The sequence below is a fragment of the Tasmannia lanceolata genome, unplaced genomic scaffold (assembly GCF_043159265.1).
Source record: "Tasmannia lanceolata isolate RefF3 unplaced genomic scaffold, GAP_Taslan_0.1 ptg000037l, whole genome shotgun sequence".
NCBI lineage: Eukaryota > Viridiplantae > Streptophyta > Magnoliopsida > Canellales > Winteraceae > Tasmannia > Tasmannia lanceolata.
This window is the reverse complement of record NW_027518714.1, coordinates 8,560,697-8,585,623: the sequence shown is the minus strand read 5'-3', so window position 1 is coordinate 8,585,623 and position 24,927 is coordinate 8,560,697. Positions and strand designations below refer to the sequence as shown.

At 39.0% G+C, this 24,927-nt stretch overlaps 1 protein-coding gene across 1 annotated transcript; it reads right to left on the bottom strand.

The window, feature by feature from the left end:
* Positions 1-1,379: 1,379 nt before the first annotated feature.
* On the bottom strand, positions 1,380-13,861 carry LOC143860751 (3-ketoacyl-CoA thiolase 1, peroxisomal-like). The gene is made up of 14 exons (XM_077371565.1): positions 13,653-13,861; positions 13,494-13,570; positions 13,279-13,363; positions 11,650-11,776; positions 11,456-11,554; positions 11,291-11,358; positions 10,994-11,107; positions 10,745-10,822; positions 10,526-10,658; positions 10,281-10,377; positions 10,089-10,212; positions 9,512-9,620; positions 1,680-1,763; positions 1,380-1,597 (listed from the first exon to the last, which is right to left on the bottom strand). Exons 1-14 carry the CDS (start codon positions 13,731-13,733, stop codon positions 1,557-1,559), a joined length of 1,317 nt encoding a protein of 438 aa, XP_077227680.1. The 5' UTR covers positions 13,734-13,861; the 3' UTR covers positions 1,380-1,556.
* Between the last annotated feature and the right edge of the window lie 11,066 nt (positions 13,862-24,927).

Below are 24,927 nucleotides of genomic sequence, written 5' to 3'. Positions count from 1 at the left end.
TATATATAAAAATCTCCAGCCTAGAGTCATGGTCATGCATGTAGAGGTCGATGCACTCTTCATATCGTCATCTTATTTGTTGGGATATTGTCTTAATCCAATATAGCAAATCTCTCAACGTCACATCGAATGTAGTCTACATATTTGTAGGGATATTGTCTTATTCTAACATTCCGTTTCTGTCTTAATCCAACATACCTTCTCTCTCAACGTGTTATGCACGCACATACAACCAAACACATCAATGAATAGTTATCTACAGGCTGCTTTTCGTGCCTTCAATGCAGACCGTGAGAGCAATTTGAATGTTTTTTTCCTCCCAACCATTCGTATTCTTTTCCCCCAACCCTTTCAGGTGCTGACAAAAGTGTGGAGTTTTGAAGAATTCTCATGTCTGTTTAGGGTAAATACAAAAGACAGCATAAATTTGAGTGGAATTTTGTGAGAAAACAATTGGATTTGTGGTGGGTAAGGAGCAAAGACCCCTATCCTCTACGCTATTAGAAAAACCCATTTCATTTTCAGCATCTCTATCTCTCGGTGGTCACATATCCTAACCCACATTTAACTTCCTTCTTTCTTCATTTGGTTTCATATTTATATAACTTAGGATCCTCCGCTGATAGGAAAGGAGTGAAGAGTATCCTCAAAGCTATTTGGAGATATGGGGAAGGGAGGATCATCCAAAAGCCAGGAACAGTTGAAGGCATGTAAGAGTGAAAGGAAGCAAGGTGATAGTTGGTTAAAGGTAGTTCCACCCAAGGTTTATATCACAAACTCTTCAAATTTTAAGAGGCTTGTCCAAGAGCTAACTGGGAATGGAAATACTTCCATATCCCCACCCTCTACCATGCAAGAACTACATGTTCAAGTACCAGTTATTGAGATAGAAGAACATACTGAACCAGAAGAGTATATGTTAGGAGGAGAAAGTTCCGAAGGGTTAGGAGTGTCTTCTGATTCAGTAGAATCAGGTATTCAAGCGCTGTCCCCCCTCGCAACTTTCACAGCTTTACAGACTGGATGGGTACCTCAGCAGACAGATGAGTTTCAGAACCAGAATCTTGATGCTTGGCCAATGGAGAATGACCCATTTCCATTCTATGATGATTGCAATTTCCAAACCGAGGATTTTTTCTTTTCTCAGTATGACCTATCAGAGCTGTATAGCATTCTTTATGAGTAATTTTACTAGTTTGTGAAATATTGTTTAGGTCCCAGAATCAGGTTGCCTTCAGATATTTGTAAATGGTCTGAGAATTGGAGACTGCCCCATTATAGGAGTGCAGAAGATGAATTGTTTACTTGTAATTATTCAGTGCATGCGTTGTGCATATATTTATTGGAATTTTCATCAGCTTACTATGAAAATCAAGAAGAAAAGTTCCAACAGTATATCACTTTCTTCATAATTCAATAAATCACAAAAGACAGCTAAAGCTGTGCTGAGTTCATCCGAGTTAGCTGTTTAAAACTAAACACGCAAAACACAGAACAGAAGCCTTATTGGCCTTATATGTCATTCAAAAGATGACTTTCTTTACTGGAAATTGAAGCTATACAGACTCAAAAACTGCTGCTCCTCCCATTCCACCCCCTGAAATGCAATATATTTTTGTCAAAACTGAGTTAAGCATCAAAGTGAAAAGCTAGAAGAGCATGGAAGTCTTGGGACTTACCCACACACATGGAAACAACTCCAAATCTACAGTTTTTACCATGTCTCTTCATTTCGTGCAGTAGTGTTGCAACACAACGTGCACCTAAAAAGCAAAGATGCAGTTTGATGTGCAATTCAAAGACAAAAGTGATATAGCAATATAAAAATTTAGACAGATGCCATTGAGTAAACTGGATGTTTTTTTATTTTGATCAATAAGGAAAACATGGCAGTGAATAAGGAGAAGGTTTTGGAGTAATCAGTAAAACTTCAAAATCTGAACAACTAAGTGCCGATCTGAACCTTTCCAATGTGGGCTCTAAGAGACCCCTAGAAATACTAATATGCTCGTATTGGTGTCTTCAAGTAGAAAAAAGCTATAAAATGATGCACCATAAAATGAGAACAGTATCGAGATGTTGTTGGGTAGCTTTTGATATGAAAAAGAAAGAAACCCGACTTACCAGTGTCTTTAAGCAAACTACAGGATAACAACTGCTGCAGAAAATTTATATAGAACTGGTTGTTCACCCCAGTCAGATCAAAAGATAAAGAAAACCTGCAGCCAAACTCATAAACACCCTTTTCTATATTCATACCTAATCGTCGCTTATCTCAAAATGATGAGCACCTTCTAAAGTTTAACGCCCCCTTTAAAGACTCCCCTATGAGTGTTCATCCACTTTTCTAAGAGCAAAATGTTGGACCTTCTAAACCTAAGAAAAAAAAAATCATTTACTAAAACATAAAAGAACTGCTAACTAAGAATCCTAAATGTAATGGACTTTCTAAAAAGGCTTTGACTGACTTCTAAAAATAACAGGAAAAGTATGCGACTTGATAGCTGTTCCAGTCTTCCAATCCATGCAAATCTCACGCCTGGCAGCACCAACAGTCACACAAGGTTTTATCACTCTCAGCGGAAACAGTTCTCTTTGATTCACAAAGAGAACCTGTATTCTTCTTCCCTTCATACGTTTTGATCATCTTCGGCTAATCCACTCTCAAAATTGTTGATATGTCTCATGAACAGCAGGAACATGCTCATTAACACCAGGATCATGGGATCATACTACATCAGTCACCCCCTCTTGAAAAGAACCACCTCAAGTTCTCAGCATGCAATGCATAATACGGAAAAGATGCTTAACATGGAGGTGTCATAAACATACAAATCCGAAGGCAACTTTATCTTATAAGCATTGCCATTAATTTTCAGCGGAATCTTGCAGGGACCAATCTTCTTAGGCTTTTCACCACCAGGATACTTTTCTTTTAAAAGACACACCCACAGTTCATCACCAAATTCAAAAGTAAGCTCTATACGGCATCGATATGCGTTCTCTTTGTAACTATCTTCAATAATGGCTTGTTATTGTTCCAGAATAGCACCCAAATCAGCCATCAATTTATCTATTTTCTTATTCAGCTTTGTAACATTAGGAGTAGGAGTGAGATCAAGCGGTTGCTGAGGATTTTGACCAAGAACAGTATGAAATTTAGATAAATCTAAGGAAATGGTAAATTCGCCCTTTTTTACATGGGACAGCCACATGCAGTGTACACAGCAATCAGGCCCATTGAACCCTTCTCCCATAAAGTAGATCAGCCCTCTGTAGTTGTAGATACACTAGAGGTGGCTGTCCCAAGTAAAGAAAAGGGTAGATATGTCACTTCCCTAAATCCATCATCCCAATTTTTAATGATAAATCTTTCATCCTGTTTTTGGAATGATTAAACTCCAACTCGATCTTTGGTAGCAAAAGATCCCAATTTTCCATCACCTTCACTTGATACCTCAACATCTTTCCCAACATATGATTTACCACCTCTGTTTGACCATCGGTTCGAGGATAATATGAGTTGTTGAATTTCAGGGAAGTCCAAAGGTTTTGCCATAAATGGTTCCAGAAAATACTAACATCGTATGTAGGTCCGATGTTATAGTCTTTGGGAAACTATGATATTGTACCACCTCTTTGAAGAATAGATCCGCAATCCTGCCAGCATTGTGCACTGACTTACATGGAATGAAGTGTGTCACTTTTGAAATCCTATCAACAACAACCAAGATTCTATCGCCGCCCCTTAGAATTCCAGGTTGACCAAGAGTCTATGGAAACCTCTACCCAAGGGTAAGAAGAAATAGGTAAAGGAGTATACGATCCAACATTAGTAGTACCTTAGGAAGTTTGACATATTATAAAGCTCTTTACATAGAGATATCATGATCTAAGCTCAGCCAAAAGAACCTTTCCCGCAGTAAGGCGATAGTTTTATCTTTGTCAAAGTGTCACGCATTGTGCGCTTCCTTGATGATGAGTGTAGTAGAAATGTATTAGGAGTGCACAAACATTTAGCCTAGAATAAGTACCCACCCTCCATTAAATAATCAGGATTGCTTCCATGTCAATTTTAGAAATTATTTTGCAAAATAAACCTTCCGCAAGCTAATTTTTAAGCAACCCAAACTCAAACACATCAACTCTTTTTTTTTTGAAAGACAAAACACATCAACTCTTATCGAACTGAACAAAACATGTCTTCTACTTAAAAGAACCATCCACCATATTTTGAGTTCTCAGCTTGTGTTTGAGAGAGAAGATAAACTCTTGCAAATAGCTAGCTCACTTAGCATGCCTTGAGTTTAACTTGTGCGATTAATTTAAATATTTTAAAGCCTAATGGTAAAAAAAATAGATCAAAATCTATATGTATCAAATAATGCCTCTCGAAGTTCAAAGTTCTGACAATAGCAAATAATTTCATATCAAAAGTGGAACATAAGTGCTACGCCGTTCAATTTCTCACTAAAATAGCCCATGAGCCTCAAATTTTGGCTTATGACACACCTTTATCAACATGAAGTAGGGTAGACATGATGCACTAGTTAGACACACCTTTATCTGCTAAAAATCCTTTTGAGCTTGAGGTGTCCACTCAAAAGTTCTCATTTTCATCAAATTAGTAATAAGAGCCATGATAGTGCTAAAACTTGCAAAATCTTCTATAGAAACTAGAAAATCCATGAAAAGATCTACCTTGTGTATGCTAGTAAGGGTTCGTCAGTTGTCAATTTCTTGCACCTTTGCTTTGTCTGGTTTGATTCCTTCACTCGATACCCTTCACTCGATACCTTATAACCCAAGAAAATAACCTTCCAAGTCACTAAAATATATAACCTTACAAGTCACTAAAATATAATTCTCAAGGTTCCTTCCTCAAGGTCTCCAAGAGACCAAGACTTCCCGCAAGTGTTGGAGATGTGTATAAGTATTCAACGTAAACCACCACCAGGCATAAATGTCCTACCAGGTGCATTAGTGACTAGAAATGGCATCACCCTCTATTCATATAATCCTTGATCCTTCCCTAGTTTTAAATGTTGTTTTCCATTCATCTCCAAGTCGGATCCGAATTTAATGGTAACAAGTCTTAATATCAATCTTCGAGAACATTGAAGTTTCACTATGCCGATACAACATGTCATCCAATATCCGAATAGGAAAAATAGTATTTGATTGTAATCTTGTTGATAGGTCTACTAACTATCAATACATATGCAGCACGGCCAATCTTTCTTTGGAACTGAAAGGGCCGATATTGCTCGAGGACTAGTGTGTTCGTCCTTTCCCCCAAAGTTCTTTCACTTGTCTTCTCAACTTGTGTTCTGTAGGTGACATTTTGTAATAAGGCTTGTTTGGGAGAATGAAATCCAACATAAGATCAATGTGGTATTGCACTCTTATCATAGAAGGTAATACAGAAGGCAAATCTTAAGAAAACACTCCTTGTTGTTCAGTAATATGCCTCTTAATACAAGTATAGAAACCACACTATCCTATGAAATTATACTCGAATTCCTGACTAGAGAGGGACACTATAATTTCCGCTTTTTCAGATTTAGTTCACCTCCAGAAGGCATCAAAGTAAACTCATCATTCATATAAAAAGTATAGATATTTTTCCTACCATCATGCATAGCATCTCTATCAGACTGCAAAGGTCTCCCAAGCAAAATATGAGCGGCATCCATAGGTACTGCCTCACGCCATAAACTATCGTTATATTTCTTTTAATAGAAAATGAAATCAAACACCACTGATAGAGTCTTTAGCTCATTGGAGTTATTCGATCACACTATATTATAGGACTAAGGTTATGCTTTTCATATTCAAATTGAGTTTGGTCACCACATCTTGAAAAATGACGTACCCACATCTATTGAAGTCAATAATAAGGTTGGACCAATGACCTCCAATGGAAAACAAAGTAGAAAATATACCAGGCGTCAACCAATAAACCTCATCTTAGGAGTATAAAACATCCTCTGATTTACCAAACAAGGACCGTAAGAGTCTCTGTATGGAATCATAAGAGTCTTTGTACGGAACATAAACCGCATCTTCTGGTACAACTTAATAATTATCATCAAATTCTTCACTAAGTCATTGTTTCCCCATATCATCACCCATTTCTTCTTCCATTGAGGAAATTTAGAGGATATGTGTCCTATCTTCCCACACCAAAAATACTTCACATTGGAGCTATTAGGGACTGATTTTGACGGTGTAGCTTGTGAAGCCATGGGAGGGTTCGTGTAAGGTTTATTGCCTTCAAAACCGCCCGAAGTTTGTCCTTGTGGACACATGTTAAGGCTTAGGCAACAGGTGGTGTATTGTTTATCAGATATGAAGAACACTAATAAGGAATCCTGTTTTGAATTTTCTTCTATAAGTTGAGCCTTAACTTGGTCCTGCTAAATAGTACCAAATGGATGTATTCTCAAAGCATCATCAATGGAATGTTTTAACCCACTAAGGTACCTTGCAATCAATTGTTCTCGAGTGTCCCCTAATCTGCTAGCAAGAAATTTATAAAACTCTGCATATTGAGAAACAGTTTCTGTACCTCGAGTGAAATTGTGGAGGCGCTCATACAAAGTTTGGTGATAGTTAAAGAGTAGAAACTCCTCTGCCATCATCTTTTCCATCTCCTCTCAAGTCGCAATTGCTGGCTAGAATAATTGGTTTCTTTAAATCTTCTCGGATTTATACCAAGCTGTCGCGGCCCCTCTAAAAGCCTCAAGGCAACCAAGGAAACTCTTTTACGAGTTATACCTCTTTGTAATATGAGTACTTCCACCATAGTCACCCAATCTAGATATTCTTGGGCTTTTATCTCCCAGAGAATTCTGGAATTTCAATTTTAATTCAAGTTTCCCATCCATTATTTTTCATACGATTGTTGTCTTGGGGTGTTCGATACATGGGCTGGAATTAGTGTCGAGGAGGCTGTTTTTGGAGTTGAAATTGATGTCTAGGATTTACCTCATCTTTAACTCCTTCCAAATTTGTTTCCACATGTCCTGAAGCATTCAAAGTTTGAGTCATCACTTGATTGTATAGAGCTTGAGCGAGACTGGTGTTGAGTTGAGCGAACAACTCCCCCATCTCCTCCATCTCTTGATCATGTGTTTCTGCTTGTTGTCATGTCATCTCCCTAACCTCTTCAAAGTTCTTATCTTCATGCGCATCGTCACTAGATTCAAGACCAAAGGACTTTCTAAGAACCATCTTGGATCCGATACCAAATTTATGATGCAACTTAAAATGAAAATCAACATGTCATTGGGTTGCTCTTGATACCCTCTAAAGAAAACAGCAATTTACCTCAGCTTTGTAAGAAAACTAGAATATAAAAACAACTGCAGAAAATTTGATATAAAACTGCTTGTTTACACCAGCAGATCAAAAGATATAGAAAGCCTGCCACCAAACTCATGAATGGCCTTTTCTTTATTCATGTCAAATCGTCTCTATCTAAGAACATTAACCAAACCTTTTAGAGTTTTAAGTTTTAACACCCCTTTTATAGGATCCTACAAGTGTTCATCCACACTTCCAAGAGTCCAAGATGCTGGACTTCCTTCTTTTCTTTTCTTTTGTCTTTTTTTTTTTTGAAAGGTAACTGATTTATTAATAGCTGAATTGAATTACATCAACGGGGGACAAGGCGTCCCACCAGTACTAAAACTATAAAGCAGAAAAGCTAGAAGGCCATCAATACCCGTTAATGTACCCCACCTAACAACATCCCATTGCAGATGAAACCAGAATTCACTCTGATAGACCAAGACCCATCATTATGGTCAATGCACGAACAGTCTAGCTCCAACAGCACCTACCTTACTCCCTACCAGCTGCAGACCATAACCCAAAAGTTGTCACCCTTTTAAACATAAGAAAAAACATGACATACTAAAACACAAAAGAATTGCTAACTAAAACACAGAAGTTGTCACTCCGGCCGGCATTGGAGGTGTCCTCAGAAAAGATTCGGGGGAGGTAATTTGGGCCTTTGCAGGGCCTATAGGGGAAGCGGACGCTTCGGAAGCAGAAGTTTGGGCAGTTCACCAAGGTATAAAATTATTGGAGAGGAATCAAATGGCCTTTTTGGTGGTTGAAGAGACTCCCTTAACGTTATTCGGTGGCTTAATGGAGCGCATAGGCACCCTTGGAGATTTGATAGGTTTTTTTATGAGATCTTTGATTGGTTTGGTTCATCGCCTGTAGTGTTTCACCATGTTAGACGTTTTGCCGACTCAGTAGCGGATAGTCTAGCAAGGGATGGAGTATTCAAAGATGTTCTTGCGTAATTTGATGCCCTTCCCCCTTGATTAATGTTATGAGGGGAGCTAGTGGCTTCCTTGCTTCTCTTACACTAAATATTTGGCTATCTCAACTCAACTCAACTCAACTAAGCCTTTGTCCCAAACTAGTTGGATCGGCTAATGAAAAATATTTCGCTATCATTAAAAAGAAAAAAAAAAGAATCCTGAGCATAATGGACTTTCTAAAACAGGCTTTGACTAACTCTAAATTCTAAAAATAACAGAAAAAAGTAGGCGACCTGGCAACTGTTCCAATCTTCCAATTTGTGCAACTCTCAAGCTGGTTGCACCAGTTGAGCCTACATGTAACATCCAAGACACTAGAAAGAACTACCATAAATCACTAGAAGGAAGCATCTCCAATATGGAAGGCAATATTGGAATAGAAAGCACAGAGGTTTCGTAATACATGGAACACCCAAGACAAAATAAGTTACTCAACCCCAATGCAGGAAAATCTTCGGGACCACAATTCCTGCTTTAGTTTCTCAGAATATCTATCAAATAACATTGGACCAAAGACTAAATTGAATATTAAAACGAATTTTCCTTAACTTGGGAAAATATCCCAACAGAAACAACAAATGCTACCACATCTAGATCTGTCAAATTCAAAATTGACTAGTGGAAGCATTAAAAAATATTGGGGTAAATTTAGGGAAAGCAATATAGACAGTTTAGAATGAAAACGCCCAACTAAGCCATTCAACTTGTTACTTCACATCCTCTGTAACCACTACAAAACAACATTTTCAGAAAAATTGTGTTCTAGAAGCTGCTCATAAATGCTAAAGCACAAAAATACAGAGACATGCATGCCTGTGCTTATGATATCAAACACCTGATTCAAAACACACTAAAAATATTAGATGGAACATGGTCCCAAGTAATCCATCATCCCATAGTTTGCTTTATATTTAAAGGGTCTTACTAAGTACCTAGCACCATATCAAGAAAATCTACCTCTTGCACCTAGTTTCTGCTGGTGGATAGGAAATCAAACAAGATCATAAGATCCTATTGATTTGCAAATTCCTATCTCATAGGTTTGGCATTACGATAAGGATTTATAGGAAGAGGAAGGCCTTTGTTGCAGCCTTCATATTAGATATGTACTTAGATAAAGATCAACTTACATATCTTAAATTCATAATATAAATATAACAAGAAAAGCAAACCTGTGGCTCCAACTGGATGTCCAAGAGCAATTGCTCCACCATTCACATTGACCTTTTCTGCGTCTAATCCCAGTTTACGAAGACAGTACACATATTGTGATGCAAATGCCTGCTCATAATAAAAAATATTTACATTACTATGGATCAAATAGAGCTTAAATGATGCACAAATTGCACCAAAAAAGAAAGCCAGCTATTAGTGGATCCAAACACCAGTTGATAGAAAATTCACTGTGGGTTGCTTATAGTTTGATGTAATTGTTACTTGTTAGTACCCTGCAATGTAAATACTTTTTACCAAATGAAAAAGTTGAGGGGACATTAATGTTGGAAAATTTTCTTTGTTCTTATACATAAACTGGTCGTCAAATCGGTTAGGGATTTTTATGGGAGAAGCAACATCAATAAGAATTATTTTTTAGAAAAAAGAAGGTATATACATCACCAAAAGATTATCTTCTGATGTGTACTTGCTGCAATTTCTCACTTCCTAGGAAAAGGTGTATATTACACTTACACCTATGGATCTTATCAGAATTTATGAATATAGACTAATAGTTCCTGGAGTCAATATTACCTCATTTATCTCAAAAAGGTCAATATCATCAAGCTTTAATTTAGCGGCCTCAACAGCAGCAGGAATAGCAAAGGCAGGACCAATGCCCATGACCGCTGGTTTGATTCCAACAGCAGAAAAACTCCTAGAACAGGCAGGAAAAAATCACTATAAACACCAGAAGAGGTTGATCATAGTACAGGTGATGAGTACCTGAATGTCCCTATTATTGGCAAGCATCTCTGTAGTGCAATTGCCCTTCTCATGAGTAAGATGGCAGCAGCGCCATCACTAATTTGACTCGAGTTCCCTAGAATTAGATGTCGAATGAATTGCATAATAAATATAAGAACCATAACCCACTCAACTCGGAAAAAAGGATGACATCAAAACATTGTGATACACACTTCAATCATGAACAGTTAATGAAACTATCATTACAAAAGTGTCTGAAGCACCTGCAGTGGTAGATCCACCCTCTTTGAATGAAGGTTTAAGCATAGCTAAACTAGAAGGAGATGTATCAGGCCGAATTCCTTCATCAACTAAAACTGTGACTGATCTTTCAGTACCGCTTCTATGATCAATGACCTGCAATAAGTCATTATTCTCAATTTGTTCTAAAATATCAGACGTTTGTTAATCAGTGACCACCATGAAGACCATTGGATCCAAACCTTTGTGTGTACTGGGATAATCTCATCACTGAATTTTCCTGCTGCTGCAGCTTCTGCGGCATTTTTATGAGATAAAAACTGAAAGAAGAATGAAAGATATTCACATAAGAGAATTCGAAAGTAGCTCAACAAACTTAAACACACCAATGAGCATTATGGAAATAGGGAAAGGCTGACTTCAGAACTTTCTAACTGCGAATACATACATATAGCACAAAATATTTGCAATGGTCACTTCAAAAAACTTACAGCAGCTTTATCTTGATCAAGACGTGAAACTTCATACTGCTTGGCCACAGTCTCTGAAGTGATACCCATAGGAATCAAGCAATCTTTGGCATTTTGGTTTGTCCGGGTTTGAATCTGCCCCAGCAAAGTCATGTTAAGAGGAGCGGTAGAAGATCAAAACAAAGAAGCTTTTAAACAATCAGTTAAAAAATTATTTAGATTTCCAATAAATTATTGGCATTGGAAACACTTGATAGAGGTAATGATTTGAAGAGACATAATCATAAACACACTTGTCATAAAATGTGTTGGACATACCTGAGGGTTGAAAGTATGTTTGTGAGCCCCACGATCGAGAGACATAGATTCAACACCTGCTGCTATACCTGTAAATTTGCAAACAAAAACACATGAACCAAAGAAAACACTCAAAGAATATAAACACGATAAAATACTGAGACATAAAGATTCAAATTAACTGACCAATGTCATAGAAACCAGATTTTATTGCAGCAGCAACATCAGCTACTGCTTGAAGCCCAGATGAGCATTGCCGGTTAACTGTCTTGATTGGCACAGTCTCTGCAGTAGGATGAAGAATGAAGGTGTATAGATATTCTAAAAAGATACCATTCATCAAATTGTATTTAAGAATCCCACTGGAAAATATAACAAACCTGGAAAACCCGCATAGAAAGCGGCCATGCGGCACTCTGCTGCTCTGCTACTGCCCGGAGCAAGAACTGTTCCAACAACAATGTCACCAATCTCATGTGGACCAACTCCTGTGCTTTCCAACACAGCCTGGAACAGGCCTTGCACAATTATAAACACACAACCATATGGATTTCTTAACTGATAAATTCGGTTAAACCATGACATTTACTAGCCCAAAGTAGTTTTTTTTTTAATGATAGAAGATTAAATTAAAAACGAAAAAGGGAGGAATACCCTGCTACAGATATGATCGATCCAAGAGATCATAGAGCAAAAGAAGATTAGAAAAATACAAAAGTACAAAGGCCCTCAAGAAGGCAGGAAATCAAAAATCACTAATTCTTCCTTGTGGACTCCTGAACGAGCTAGTCTATCAGCGTCATTATTAGCCAACCTCTTAATATGCTGAAAGTATGTGGATGATCTCGCCACTCGAATGTGAATTTCATCAATCCAATGTGGGAACCCCCAAGAACGTGATTAGTCCCTTTCAGCTACCTAATGGCATTGAGCGAGTCTCCCTCAACAATCAATCTTTCTAAATCTCTATTCTCAATGATTCTGATACCCTGTAAGACCGCTCTCACCTCTCATCGAAGTTATAAGCTTACATCTAGCCGGGACCCGGGAGATCACACCCTGGGGAAGGAATCTCTACTTTCTCGCTGCCACTAGCACATGTATCTCTCTCCATCGGTACCAAAGATCATAGGTTGAGACGAACTTGAAACTTGGGAGGATCTTCACCAAGGAAATGGTTAAAGAGATCACCATCGTGTAAATAAATTGTGACCTTTTTACCAAGTCTTTAAAAACCCGGGCTGAAAATACATATATTTGTTGTTTATATGGAATAAAATAGAAGAAAAGAATAGGTTTGTTGGAGAGTGCAAATACAAAGTTTTTTATATTTTTTCATGTGGAAAAGAACAACTGTGAGACCATTTTTCTCCAGATCAAGTTAAAACTTAAAAGGGAGGACAAGTATAGGAAACAAAAAGGTCCAAATGAAAATTAAAAATCTTTCACTATTCAATAAATGAATGCAACTTGTGTGTGTGTGTGTGTGTGTGTGTGTGTGTGTGTGTGTGTGTGTGTGTATTGATTGATTGTAGGAGAATTGCTGAGGCTGCTCCCAACTCTAAACCAGTGAAAACTAATCATTACTCCATTTTGCTCCAACAACTCCACCTTCTCCCATGTTTCCAGAGCTTCCAATCACTCATTAACTCAGCCATTTTTTTTTTTTTTATAAAATCAGTTTACAATGTGCAACAATTTATTTGACGTTAATAGAACTATAGAATGTTTCATCCATCATCGTGATTTCGACTGAGATTTTTCAATACGACTGATAACCTTGTTTATGACATAGTCTTCTCTAAAATTTATTCAGCTTCTTAAAACCCACAAACACATACTTTACTTGCCAGGCCATGTTCTCCAAACATAAGCAATTGTTAATCTACCAGCTTCAATTATCTCCTTTAGTACGTTACAAGAGTGATAATCACCTTCATTTTCACAATCTTAAATGTCAGACTTTCCATACACAAACTTCAGATAAATATCAAGCTTCTGAGAATTACCTTCAAGACATGTTCAAGCAAATCCTCTGCGGGCGTATCCTTAAAAGAGCCCCGTTTTGACTTGCAAATCGGGGTCCTAAACGCTCTGCCAAAAATGAAATAAAATCTCCTCTAATATACGAAAATTTACATCCAAATTATACCAATAAAACTGTTTATATGGAGGAACAAATCAATCGTAACAACAAAATGCAGAGAAAAAAAAAAAAACTCACGCAACAATAACAACGTCATTGTCCCGATCTGCTGAGCTTCCGTGAAACAGACCAGAACTCCCAGAACAAAAAGAAGCCTGAAATTTCCAATTGAAAACATAGATGGATCAGAAATTAGGTTAAATGTGATATGAACATGAATTCGAGAGGATAAAAAACCTGGAGATTTTGAGAGGAAGGGGTTTTTAGGGCTTTCAAATGACGGAGAATCGTTTTTTGCCGACGCTCAGCTTTCTCCATATTACTCTTTACAGCCAAGAAGAAGCGCTTGTGGCGTATGAAATTGTGAAATATGCTATTGGCGGGGGACTCTATGCTAACCGTCCAATTTGTGAAGTAAAACAAACATAAGAGCTCCTTTTTTCTTGCCTTTCTGTTGGGAAGTGATAAATTAGCCCCCGTCTCTTCCCTAAGCCAGCCCCCTCTAGTGTATTTAAGAACAATCTTCGTGAGAAAAAATGTATGACATTTGTCTCTTTACTAAGAGCCACTTTTGGGTCCCAAATATGCGACGTGGACGTGATAAATGATCCGATCAGTGACCACAACTCCAGCCCATTGCCCGAAATTAATTAATTTAATAGGACTTTGGTATAGTAGTACCTGGATCCCTAATATACATTATCCGGTCCCAAATCGTATATCTAATTAGATGTTGGTGATGGATGAAATGAAAGAATACTTACGAAGGGTATTTTTGTCATACAAAACCATGGTTTTAAATTTCAGTTTCGGCTAAAATTTTGGACTTATCCGAAACCGAAATTTCAGTCGAAATTTAGCACACGCGCTCGAAATACCTTTTTTTTGGGTCAAAATTTAGATCGAAACTTTGTAAAAGAATAAAACATTAATATTTCTTAACAAATTTCGCCGAAATTACTGAAATTTCGCCGAAATTACTGAAATTTCGGCCGAAATTTTGTATATTTCGGATTTCGGTCATTTCGGCTTCGGCCGAAATTACTGAAATTTCGGTCGAAATTTTGTATGTTTCGGCAATTTCGGATTTCGGCTTCGTTCGAAATTTCAAACCATCTATAAAACTACTAATCAAATTTTTTTTTCTTTTACATGAATGAAGTGTCCAAGTCAATTCTCTCTCTATCTCTCTCATTAATGTCTTCCCTCTAGTTTTTCTTCCCATTAACCGTAGGCCTTGACTAATTAGGCATTAATCTAACCCTAAAGGATAGATGTGTGTTTGCAATTCAGACAAATTACTTTGTTTTCATGCATTATTTTATTTATTTAGATGTTTAGATTAGCCACATATAAGAAAATTACTCAATTGAATAAACTATGTAGACACGCACTGGTGATGATTAGAACATTCTAGTTTTTTTTTTTCTAAAATTTAAACAGTGTGCAACATATGTAGAACCTAGGACATTTTGATGAATGGTCCGATTCGAAATGGATCATGACTCGAACAATAATGGTAGGATAATCGCCTCCAGTCTGTTGTAACTACAAGATCACCCCAAAGACGGCTTCAGCATCCAAGGGTTTTAGACTGACCATAGACCCTGTTCAATAAATGAAACACGTTAGTAAAGGTTGGAGAATGGCAATCATTCATTCTAAAAACCAACATTCTTAAGACCGAAGAGTCAGGTGGAAAAAGAGGGAGAGCTCCCCATTCCTTGATCTCTTGTACTGGGATCCACCGGAACCCCAAGAATATTTAGAATGGGATTCCAACCCTAGGCATTTTGAGAAGAATTGTTCTTTGGAGAGCACAACTTCTAATACTTTGAATAGGATATGGATCCAAACAAATCATGACCCCGATCTGTTCGAATTGGATTTGTTGGCATCCTTATCTTAGGGTTCTTTGCCAAGAAAAGCAAAACCATTAATGTTTGTTGTCCTTTATCTTGCTGGGGTCACCTAACGAGGCTCTACTAGATCAAGGGTCTTATATACACACAAAGTGATTGAATGTCTGCCTAGTTAGACTCTTTTTCTAATAGAGATTGCCATGCCAAAGCGCCTATATCATCCTTCAGCAACATTACTAGACAATTCAACCTCTAATTTGTGGCCACTAAATGGACGGTGAGAAAATAAAAAACAAAGATCTTTATTCATAAAAAAAAACCTCTACAACTTATAGCATTAGAATCATCCAATGAAAGTACATTTCGCTCCATTGCGATCTATAACAACACCTATTTTTCCTTGATAAGTATGTGCATCTTGTTCAGCACCACACAAATAGAAAAAAAAGGACCCTATTTAGTTGGGTTTCACTTCCCCAGCGTTGTGCCACATGATAGTGATGGCTAAGCTTAAAAAGGTGCACTCTGGTCCTCTTTAAGGTCATCAATGGACACAGTTTGGATCAGATCTACCTATGTCTGTATCACAATTTATTTGAATCATAATTCGATTAGGTCCTACTCGGTCAGATCCGTAGGTCTTAACTTCTTTGTCTATGTCAAGCAAACTCGGTCAGATCAACATGGAAGGATAATGCGCATCTTATACTTATGGTTGTGAAGAGATTTCTTGGGATACCAATCCTCGAAGCTACAATCTAAAGGTCTAAAATACAAGACCTTTTACCACCAAGGCAGCTAAGAGGTTGGTATCTTGTACTTACGGTTTATAGCTTAACTTACAATTTTCCTTAATGAAAGGCAGCTAAGAGGCAATTAAAGCTAATTATGCTGCATTGCCTATTTGAATTTTGAAATATCGTTGTGAAACAACCAATTACTCTACCATTTAAAACAACAACAACCAATTAAAGCTTAAGCTGTTAGAGGTGGTGTTATTTAATCATTTATACTTCAACAATCTTTGGAAACCTTTACTTTTCCCAATAGTTTAAGACATTGAAGATTTTCGGGGCATCACCACTTTACAAAGGGTGTAGTAATGCTTATGATCTCCCATTACATATAATGATCTTTGCAGAGACAACAGCTAACAAAGGAGACAGGATTCTTCCATTCATTACTCTGTATCTTACTGTGCCTCAGTGCCTTACATGCTAAGCCTCCCTGAGCAGGTTATTCCATCCAATACTCTCTAAGAATCCATGAGCATGATAATTAAGAATAGAAAATGAGCAGAGGATTTGTGCACAACCATCTTACCAATTGACAGTGCATTAGTTCCAAATAGCTATTTATCATTTTATCTTCTGCTTTTGATCAACCAGTTTATCATGCTTCATAGGCTGGTCATCTAAAGATTCTAAACCAATGATTATGTTTTTGAATGCAGGGTATTTGTTCTGCAATAAACAAGCTCAAAGATGTGATGTCAATGATCAGGGAAGTCAAAAGTTTATTTTCTTGTACATTATGTAACTGAAGATTTTTTTCTTATGTAATTGCATATTTGTTTCAACAGTCCAAGTATCACGCCTAAAGTCTTACTTTTCTATAATTGATTTTATTTTAGGACATTTGAGTATTTTTCTGCCAATCCCTTCCCTAATTTTATCTTGTTCTTATTAAATCCCAAGTGGATCAAACCTAGTCACCATCCCATTTCAGGCCAGGCCAACTAGACTGGTGATCTTTCTAGTTACGTGGCCATTTGGGTTTCCAAAACATCAATTATAACTGCAAGTATTTGAATTTGTCGCACGAGAACATCATACAATTGATCGCCAAAGTTGGTCAATCTACTGATACCAGTCGAGGAAAGTCATAACTAGAGAAATGCAGCTACAATGGTGGATTCACCTCTGAGTAGAAGATGTGGCTAGTTACAATGATTAGGCGTAATAGAAACTCGGTTACTAGAAAAAAACCAATGGGAGTGGGTTCAAGAGTGGCAACAAATTGTAACACTGGAACATAGATAATTGTATCCATATACATATGAAATGACAGCAATGGAGTACCAATCCTCGGGCTTTATTTGTAAAGTCTCTATTCCTTGGTAATCAAAGCCCAAAGAACTATGAACTAGCTCATGCTTGACTAGCCAAGCAGATAAACGACCTTCCATCTTCTTGATCTCTAAGAAGGAGCAATAATCAAATAAAAAAAATCAAGATATAAAAACTCAAATATTATTTTGATTTCTTCATTATTCTGATTCTTTCACAGATGATTGAAAAATTCAAATCAAGATATATCATGAGCAAGGTTTTAAATTTCGGTTTTGTAATGCGTTTCAGTACTCAACGAACCGAAATTTTTGCTGAAATTTCGATCGAAATCCGACGAAATCTAAAAAAGGAATATTTTACCCCGCCTAACATTTTGGGCGAAATTTCACCCGAAATTTCAGGGAAATATTAAATAATGAATATTTAATTTATCTTTTCTGTAACGACCCGATTTCCGACGAGTCGCTACGAGCAAAAGAAAGCAAAAATCATGTAACTATTATTTTTTTTTTTTTATACAAGCATCAACCACGATAGAATCTTATTACAACTGAAAGATGTCTTATCATAACAAAGTATTGATAGACATGGTAAATGACGCAAGGCGTCAAAATGTAAAAACTCAGGAACAAACTCTCTGATCACACAGTCCCTTATCCCATGGTTCCTTCATTTGCAAATGCTCCGCCATCTAATGCCTCAACCCCTGTGGTGGAGGAATCAACGTCAGAGCAGGGTCATCCAGAGACCGAGCAAAGTAAAAGAGACAATAATAACAGTGCATACAATATAATCCACATCCTCAATAATGTCTAGAAACAATATAATAAAGATTACAATGCCCATGGCAATATAAATAAAAGGAATGACAATAATTTCAATGTATGCTATGCATGCAATAATTATGAGACAGCACATTCCCCAGGTACATCCGGCTTTTCCCCCATTTATTTTTCTGTCAGTTCTTTTCTGACTTTTTCATTTTATTTTATTTTTTTCTGCCGGTGTCCTTGCCGCACGGCTACCCACTACCCCTGTCTGAAGGTAGTGACGTTATGGACTTGGATTACGGTCTCGCATTTGCCGAGCCGGGGATACTATCCCTCGGGGATACTTTCCCTTTTTGGTTGGTTTGCCAACGAAAGGCAGTACACGCTTCTCGCGTTGGCCTTTGGACCTTAGGTCCCAGGATGATTCCACCACACCCTTAAGTTCCCCTTCACTTTCCCCATGTATGCAACATGTATGCAATTACTTACCTTTGCCTTTCTTCCTGCATTCATTTCAATTCATTTGATTCCAGGCAAGCGAGTATAAATTCACTAAGTAGGTATTTATCAGGCAATTTATAAGCAGAGCTACATTGCATAGACAATTATATTGAATACCATTACAAGACAAGGTCTAGCTGTCACCTGCCTTTTTAATTTCTGAGTGAAGATAGTAACCGAAAAGTCCCAACAAGAATAGGAATGATTAACCTGTAAATAATTCTAAGTTTTATCAAATTCATGTCCTTTCTGTCCAGTATGCACTATTTATGTGGGCCCCGCATATTACTATGCATGTGGGCCTCGCATGTTACTATTCATGTGGGCCCCGCATGTTACTCATTCATGTGGGCCCCGTATGTTACTTCATGTGGGCCCCGCATGTTACTATTCATGTGGGCCACCATTCTTTGGCTACTATGCTCAGCAGTTCGCCTTTTTTTCGCCTTTCTTTCCTTACAGTGTACTTTACGGTTACTATGCGAGCATTTCACCGTTCAAATATGATGATAAAGTTTGCATAATCGATAGCGAGTTATCGCCTCATATGCAAGCTTTATCCATAGGTGGTAGAACCAACCATATCACCGATATTTCACTGTTTAAATAAATAACTATTGACCTTCGCCTTTCTTTCCTTACAGTTTACTTTACGGTTACTATGCGAGCATTTCACCGTTCAAATATGATGATAAAGTTTGCATAATCGATAGCGAGTTATCGCCTCATATGCACGCTTTATCCATAGGTGGTAGAACCAACCATATCACCGATATTTCACTGTGTAAATAAATAACTATTGACAGACTTACCTTCTCCTCTCTCAGATTTCCTTTTCCTTCTCCTCTCTCAGATTTCCTTTTCCTTCTTCTCTCTGATTTCCTTTTCCTTCTTCTCTCTCAGATTTCCTTTTTCTTTTTCTTCTTCTTCTCTTCCTCTCTCTTTCTCTTTTTTTTTTTCCTCGTCTGCGAGCCTCTATTTATAGCCTTAACCTGAATTATTATATTATTATTTTATTTATTATTTTATTTGCATGAATAGTAACTTGAATTATTATATTATTAGTTTATTTGCTTGAATAGTAACTTGAATTATTGTGTGGGACTTACTTGTTGTGGGACCTACTGTTGGTAGGACCCGCTGATGTGGGACCCGCTTGTGTGGGACCTACTTGTGTGGGGCCCGCTGATGTGGGACCTGCGGGTGTGGGGCCCGCTGATGTGAGACCTGCGGGTGTGGGGCCCGCTGATGTGGGACCTACTGATGGTGGGACCCGTTTGTAAATAGTACTCGGTGGGTCCTACTGTGAATAATACTTTTAAATAGTGTATCTCAATAGTGAACTTGCATAGTATTTCTGCATAGTAATCTCGCATAGTGACTATTGTGAATAGTGACTATTGGAAATTTTTAACATATATATATATCTATTCCGTTTTTGTTGACATCTGGGGCGGTGGCTTAGTGGTAGGAAGCCGTTCAATCTTAGCTTAGACTTGGGTTCGAATCGTGTACGCCCCATTATGCCAGATGTCCTCATGCCCGATTAACTTGGGGAAAATGAGTAATGGCCGATGATTACCCACCTATGAGGCCATTTTTATATTTATATATATATATATATATATATATCTATTTTACCGGTTCTTACATTCTACCCCCCTTAAAAAATTTCGTCCCCGAAATTCCTCTCTATCACTAAGTAACTAAAGGCGTACCTCCAAATAATTCTGGAAAATTTTTCTGTATATCGGATTCTCGTTCCCAAGTAGTCTCATCGACGCCATGGTGACGCCAAAGTACTCTGACAAGGGGAATCGACTTGTTCCGCAAAACTCTGTCCTTGCGCTCCAGAATGCGCACAGGTCCTTCCGAAAAGGACCAATCACCCTGAAGCTCCACCTCGTCCTCTTCTAGCACGTGAGAAGGGTCGGGATGATATAGACGAAGCATGGATACATGAAATACATTATGCATCTGATCAAGGTTTGGAGGTAATTCCAACTCATAAGCTCGAGATCCAATTTGCTTAGAGATGCGATAAGGCCCGATGTAACGAGGGCTCAACTTACCTTTCCTGCCGAACCGCATAACTGCTTTGAAAGGCGAGATTTTAACAAAAACCATATCTCCTTCAGCGAACTCGAGCTCTCTACGCCGCTGATCGGCATAGCTCTTCTGCCTACTCTGAGCTGCCTTTAACCTTTCCCTGATCAAGGTTACTTTCTCAGAAGTTTCTTCCACCAATTTCGGCCCAAGCAACTGTCTTTCACCAACTTCAACCCAACACAATGGTGATCTACAAGCACGACCATAAAGAGCCTCGAAGGGAGCCATCTGAATACTTTGCTGATAACTGTTATTATAAGCAAATTCGACTAGGGGCAAATGACGCTCCCAGTCTCCCCCAAAATCAAGAATACAGGCTCTCAATAGGTCCTCCACAATCTGGTTAACCCTCTCGGTCTGACCATCCGTTTGAGGATGATAGGCAGTGCTAAAATTTAGCTTTGACCCCAAAGCCTCATGCAACCCATGCCAAAACCTAGAAGTGAATCTGGTGTCCCTGTCAGATACTATAGAAGCAGGTACCCCATGCAATCTGATAATTTGCGCCACATACACCTCCGCCAACTTGCTCATAGTCCAAGTCTTTTTCATGGCGATAAAATGTGCAGATTTGGTGAGACGATCAACAATCACCCAGATGCTATCACAACCATTCTTGGTTTTGGGCAAACCCATGATGAAGTCCATAGAAATACTATCCCACTTCCATATGGGTATCTCCAAAGGCTTTAGAGTGCCTCCAGGTTTCTGATGCTCAATCTTTATTTTCTGACAGGTCAAGCATTTCGAAACATAGCAAGCCACTTCTCTTTTCATTCCGCTCCACCAGAAATTTCTTTTCAAATCATGATACATCTTGGTGCTACCTGGGTGAATGGTGTAGCGAGATTTATGTGCCTCATCCAAGATACTCCTTCTAAGATCTTCTTTAGCTGGCACACATATCCTGCCTTTAAAGTACAAGAAACCGTCTGCCCCAATTGAAAAGTCTGGTCTGGAATCTACTTCTTTCTTCAACTTGATCAACTCTGCATCATCTGCTTGAGCCGCCTTTATCGACTCCAAAAAGTCTGACTGAACTCGAAAATTTGCTAAGACTGATTTTTCACCCACTTTGCAAATGTCCAGAGTCAAATCTCTAAACTGCTCAAGAAGTTTCCACTCTTCTATCAGCAAGCATGCAATTTTAGCACATCCTTGCCTACTGAGAGCATCGGCAACCACATTGGCTTTACCTGGATGGTAGCTCAATGCAAACTCGTAGTCTTTTAAGAACTCAAGCCACCTCCTCTGGCGCATATTTAATTCTTTCTGATCAAACAGGTATTTGAGACTTTTGTGGTCCGTAAAAACCTCAAACTTCACACCATACAAATAATGACGCCAGATCCTGAGCGCAAAAACCACAGCTGCCAATTCTAAGTCATGGATGGGGTAATTCACTTCATGCCGCTTCAACTGCCGTGAGCCATATGCAATCACCTTTCCATCCTGCATAAGTACACAACCTAACCCCTTTATGGAAGCATCGCTATAAATAACAAAATCCACTCCTTCAGAAGGGAGGACAAGAACAGGCGACGAAGTCAACCTCTTCTTTAATTCCTGGAAACTGAGCTCACACTCCTCCGCCCAAATAAACTTGACATTCTTTCTAGTCAACTTGGTCAGAGGACCAGCCAATGCCGAAAATCCCTCAACAAATTTTCGGTAATAACCAGCTAGCCCCAAGAAACTCCTGACCTCAGTTGCGTTAGAAGGCTGTTTCCAACGCAACACCGCCTCTACTTTAACTGGGTCAACTGAGATGCCCTCCTTAGAGACCACGTGACCTAGGAATGTCACGCTCTCTAACCAAAACTCGCACTTTGAAAACTTGGCAAATAAATGATTCTGCCTCAAAGTTTCAAGTGCTCTCCTTAGATGCTCTGCATGATCTTCCTTGGACTTAGAATAAATGAGAATATCATCAATAAATACCACAATGAACTGATCTAAGAAGGGTTTGAAGATCCTGTTCATTACATCCATAAAGATAGCTGGAGCATTCGTCAGGCCAAAAGGCATTACCACGAATTCAAAATGACCGTATCGGGTCCTAAAAGCTGTCTTGGATATGTCCTCATCTCTGACACGAAGCTGATGATACCCTGATCTGAGGTCAATCTTAGAAAAGTGACAAGCTCCCTGCAACTGGTCAAAAAGATCGTCGATCCTAGGCAAAGGATAACGATTTTTGACAGTAACCTTATTCAGTTGCCGATAATCGATGCATAAACGGAGGCTGCCATCCTTCTTTTTAACAAGTAGAACAGGAGCACCCCACGGCGAATAACTTGGCCTGATGAATCCTTTCTCAAGCAACTCAGACAACTGTTCCTTCAATTCCTTCAACTCAGCAGGGGCCATCCGATAAGGTGCTTTGGAAATGGGTAAGGTTCCTGGCTCGAGAGCAATGGTGAAGTCGATCTCCCTGTGGGGAGGCAACTCCGTGAGATCCTCTGGAAAAACATCAAGGAATTCACTTACCACGGGAATATCAGCTGCTGATAACCCTACACCATCATCCTCTTTCTTCACATACGCCAAGAAACCTTCACATCCCCTACTTAACATTTTCTGGGCCCTTAATGCAGCAATAATTTTGATTTTGCCAGGGCGCTTCACACCCTTAAATAAGAATTCTTCCTCTCCGGGTATTCTGAACACCACCACCTTATGGAAACAATCCACACTGGCGTGGTAAGACGCCAACCAGTTCATGCCTAAGATGACCTTGAAGTCATTCATATTCAGCAATACAAGGTCTCCCAAAAGCTCCCGGTCCCTAATTTTAATTTTGCAACCCTTACATACCAAGTCAGTAATTACCACATCACCTACTGGTGTGACCACTCTCAACGGATGTAGTAAGGGTACAGGAGATAAAGCTACTTCTCGAACAAAATCAGGCGATATAAATGATAATGTAGAGCCAGAATCAAATAAGACATGAACAGATATACCATTAACGTGAAGCTGTCCTTCGATAACTGCATCGGATGCTTCAGCGTCGCGCTGACTCAAGGCAAAGACCCGATTGATAGGAGCTTGGGGTGCATTTCTTCCTTGAACTGGTATGAGCTTTGGGTTTCCCCTCCACTGATTTTGCTGCTGCGGCTGGAATGGAGGTCTAGGAAGAGCCTGCTGCTGCTGCTGATATGGCTGTCCGGTATACTGCTGACGCTTCTTTTTAGGGCAATCCCTCTGCTTATGGTTGGGATCCCCACAATTGAAACAGACATTTATTGATTTCCAACACTGGCCTGAATGGAATTTTCCGCAAAGAGAGCACAAGGTCTTGGATTGCGATCCACCATCCGTCCTCTGCTTTTTGGGTGGAGGTCCCTGATTCCTGCTAACAATAGATTGAGATCTAGCTGCCTGTACTGACTTCTCACAGTCTTCTGCCACCTCGGCCTTCTCACAGGCTTCTGCCAAGGTCCTAGAACCAAGGTTAACGATACTCGCCTTAATGGAAGGGCGAAGACCGCTAACAAATTTCCGAACCCGATCTGCCTCTGTTGCTGCATATCCAGGTGCAAAACGAGACAGCTCTCTGAACTTGGCTCCATACTGAGCCACAGTCAAAGCCCCCTGCTTTAGTTCTGCGAACTGCCCCGCCAATTGATCTCTTATGCGCTCCGGAAAGAACTGCTCATTGAAGCGAGACTTGAACTGTCCCCAAGTCCCTGACAAGACTGCGGGATAGTTCTGAATCATAGTCCGCCACCAGACACCCGCTTCTCCCTTCAGTAAGAAGGAAGCAAAACGCATCTTCTGAATACTTGAGCACTCCATTACTGCAAAGATCCCCTCTATCTCTGTAATCCAATGATCTGCCGCTAAGGGATCACCTGAACCAGTAAACTCAGATGGATGGTAGTCTCGGAACTGACGATGCATCTGAGAGGCATCCTCACGAGGTCTCGACTCCTGACGATTCCCGAGATTGGCTGCGATGGCCTGAAGGGCGGTCTGATTAGCTATCTGATTCTGTTTAAGAATTTCTGCAAGCATTTGCAGACTATCCTGATTTTGAGGTTGAACTGGGCCATGCGTAACGAGCTGAGATGGTTCATGTCCATCATTAGTAGGGACATTCGCCTGGTTAGCAGCTCCCCTCCTCTGATACATCTGCTAATAGAAGACTTTGTTGTCATTAATTGAGTAGGTATTAAAATTTACTATTGTGTCT

Bases quoted from the DNA above. Each gene is read 5' to 3' on its own strand.
- LOC143860751 (XM_077371565.1), bottom strand. From the start codon at position 13,733: ATGGAGAAAGCTGAGCGTCGGCAAAAAACGATTCTCCGTCATTTGAAA. The intron at 11,555-11,649 runs GTTTGTTATATT...ATCCTACTGCAG, and splicing joins TTTCTATGCGGGTTTTCCAG to AGACTGTGCCAATCAAGACA. The intron at 10,659-10,744 runs GTTTGGATCCAA...GACTTATTGCAG, and splicing joins TTATCCCAGTACACACAAAG to GTCATTGATCATAGAAGCGG.